General features: G+C 44.4%; 1 protein-coding gene across 1 annotated transcript in view; it reads right to left on the bottom strand.

Moving 5' to 3' along the window:
* Positions 1 to 2,149: 2,149 nt before the first annotated feature.
* Positions 2,150 to 3,220, bottom strand: part of SAAL1 (serum amyloid A like 1) — a 13,638-nt gene continuing 12,567 nt past the window's right edge. The window contains exon 15 of the mRNA XM_018554882.1: positions 2,150 to 2,247. Within this exon, the coding sequence (XP_018410384.1) occupies positions 2,155 to 2,247 (93 nt within the window). The 3' untranslated portion in view covers positions 2,150 to 2,154. The remainder of the gene's footprint in view (positions 2,248 to 3,220) is intronic.

Genomic DNA, 3,220 nt, shown 5'->3' on the forward strand with positions numbered 1-3,220 from the left:
GAACCGTCACTGCCGCGGGACTGAGGATCGGGAGAATAGATCTTCTATTATTTTCACCCCTAGAGAATAACAAGCAGTTAACCCTTGCAGTGCCGGGGTAGCTCCAATGCAAGGGCTAACTTTTCAAAATCCTTGAATTGATTCTTAAAGGGGAAGTCCACCCGCAGCTGTTGCCTTCTGTTCTGTGTGAATGCGCAGATCATGAACACGAGGCCGGTGAGCCTCCAAAGCTTGCTCTACAATCTATTCCATCAGCCAATAAATGGCATCACCGTAAATCCAAACTCATACTATTGAGAACGTTGGGAGCGCGTTTTTATCTTATATACAATTATTTTGGGTCTGGAGGACTTTATATATTACAGCTCTTATCATAACATCTCAGTTTAAGCCTTACATACACATCTACTACATATTCTATAGCACGGTGTAATAAATCAGATGTAGACTGGCCCTTTAATATAAGCATCGATGATAAAATACCTGTTTGGCTGAGCTTGGTTATTGTAGCCAACCAAACATATAATGGGCAGAGCCTGTCATACCCTACGGGGCTAAAGCGTTTGGCACAGCATGTAGCCGAGTGAATGACGTTCGCACAGCATTACTTGTGTCCCCATTGGAGGATTTCCTCTCCCTTCCTGTTCCTTCGGTGATAGCTCTCAAATTCTGGATTTCCCTTCACATTCTGTCCTGGTGACAATGGTCTAGAGGAGTGAATTTCCCAAGCTGGACACAGACCACAACCAGACAGGGGTTCTAACCTTCCACATTCTATCCAAAAACGACATAAAAGATTTGGGGTTTAGATTTGCTTAGAGCAGAACTCTGGGAAATCTATATTTTTAAGATCTAGATTGGGCCGGCAGAATTACCTGGAAGGATTCATATGTAACGTCCGGAGGGATGCCGGGGATGCTCAAATTTGTATCTGTATTCCCTGCCACATACATTGAGGGAGATTTATCAAATCAAGAGCAGACAAAATCTGGAGCAGTTGCCCATGGCAACCAATCAGCTTCTCTCTTCAGTTTGGTCAGTTAAGATTTGAAAATGAAAGAGAGAAGCTGATTGGTTGCCATGGGCAACTGCTCCAGATTTTGTCTGCTCTTGATTTGACAAATTCCCCCTCATTGTGTCCTTTGGTCTTCCAGGCGGTGCTGCAGCGACCGCTCGTCTCTTACAGTAGCATAGAAAACGGCTCGCTCTGCAATTCCTCCATTCAGAAAACGTTTTGTATTCTATTCAATACACCCATGACAATCTCTGATTGGACAAGCTGGAAAGGAGGGACGGATGATGTCACAATCGTCCGTCATCCAATCAGAGAATGACTTGTATTCATTAAAAAGAATACAAGACGTGTTCTAAATGGAGAATGTGCCGAGCGGCTTTCTACAAGACGGGAGGTCACTGGAGTGCCGCCGGACGATCAACAAACCTTCAGCATGCACGGCATTCCTCCAGACGTTACATATAAATCAGTGCCGGTAACTACGCTGGCCCAATCTAACATTTGAAAATAGATTTTGTATGTAGTTCCCCTTTAATTGATGTACTTCCCATAAGAATATTGTTACACAAAAAAACAGCCTATAGGTGTCAGCAAACACGTTTGTTCACCCCAAGGAATATAAATAATGTGGCCCCACCTGCAGACCGTACCCCACCTTACAGCAACAAAGTCACCTTAAAGTGTATGTAAACCCCAACAATGAATGTTTCAAATTTCCTCCCCTTTGGTCTACCATATATACCATTGAATGTTTTTTGTTATATCTTTTGGATAAGAATTACATAGTTCTCCGAGGACTCCAGAACCCCTCCCCTCTATGTTGTGGACTACAGGGGCAGGGCTCCTTAGTTTTTATCTTGTTTGTGTTGTCCTGATAGAGAATGAAGAGTGAGTGTTGTCACCCTGGAACAGGAAGTGTGTTACTGGCAGGATCACCAGGAAAAAAACGAATGCAGCCACCACGTCTAAGGGCGATATGTTAAATGTTGGGGTTTAGATACACTTTAAGAGTTCCCCTTTCCCAAGTTAGAGTTTAGGCCGTGATAGGACAAGGGTACGGAGACCTGTTCCTACACCAAGGCCTGCAGGCAGCTCACACAGACAGGCGGTGGGTCTTCCAGGGTTGCAGACGGGCGCTCTCAGCACTCCTCTCTCAGGGTGGTCATCTCTTTCCGCAGAGTCTCAGACAAGTCCTGATCCGCTTCTCCCAAAACCGCGAGGAAACTGTTCACCTGCAAATACAAATGTAACATCTGCCAAACCGAACACAACCAATACCGGCAAATATCAGAACCAGGACACCGACAGGGACTTATCAACCCGGTAGACAGTGTGAATAAAGTGTACCTGTAGCATTGCAGGGGAGGTGACTGGGGAGGGGAAGTGACTGGGGGTGGGGGAGGGGAGGTGACTGGGGAGGGGACATGACTGGGGGCGGCAGGCATTGGTGCTTAAAAGGAGAACTATGAGGTGAGTGCTTTTCACTCACCTCATAGCTCTAGCCGACCTGTGACAATGAGACTGTTACAGGTCGGCTCAGTAGATCGGGAGGTGAGCGAACACATACCGGCGTTCGCTCACTTCTCGATCCTGTCACAGAGCGTTACACCAAGTAGAACTATGGGGAAAAGCCCTGACCCCATAGTTCTCCTTTAATAGGGTTTAAAGAAGATCGCGGGGACTTTTAAAAGTGAACCCTTGCAGTGAGATAACAATATACAAACATACTCATGTAGGGAATGGGACTTCAAAGGTAACAATACTCAAGAACATGACCACAAAAACTATATTTTAACATCTAAAGTGCCAATACAAACATCCTCTACAATATATATCAATGAGTACAACATCCTCCTATGGTCTCAAAGCTGCTGCTCGGATTATATACAATAGATCAAATGGCTGATATCCAGAGTCAATCATCTTCATGTTTTTCAGGCCGATGTTTGCAGAGGGATGAGACAACTTCTCGACGCGTTTCCCAGATATGAAATCTGCTTTCTCAGGAGATGAAGAGGAGGTCATACATCCAGGAACAGATTAAAAGAACCTATCCGCTGGAGGTTATTTAAAACAAGTTGTTACATTGCCAGATTGTAGCCCATGATAGGATATAGAAATATTAACTATATACTTATTTATATTTATATCCATAATATTATATGAGGGGCGGTGATACCTGGAAGATGTAAAGTTATATTGGTG

The sequence above is a fragment of the Nanorana parkeri genome, unplaced genomic scaffold, assembly GCF_000935625.1.
Source record: "Nanorana parkeri isolate BGI_ZX_2015 unplaced genomic scaffold, ASM93562v1 scaffold10, whole genome shotgun sequence".
Taxonomy (NCBI): domain Eukaryota; kingdom Metazoa; phylum Chordata; class Amphibia; order Anura; family Dicroglossidae; genus Nanorana; species Nanorana parkeri.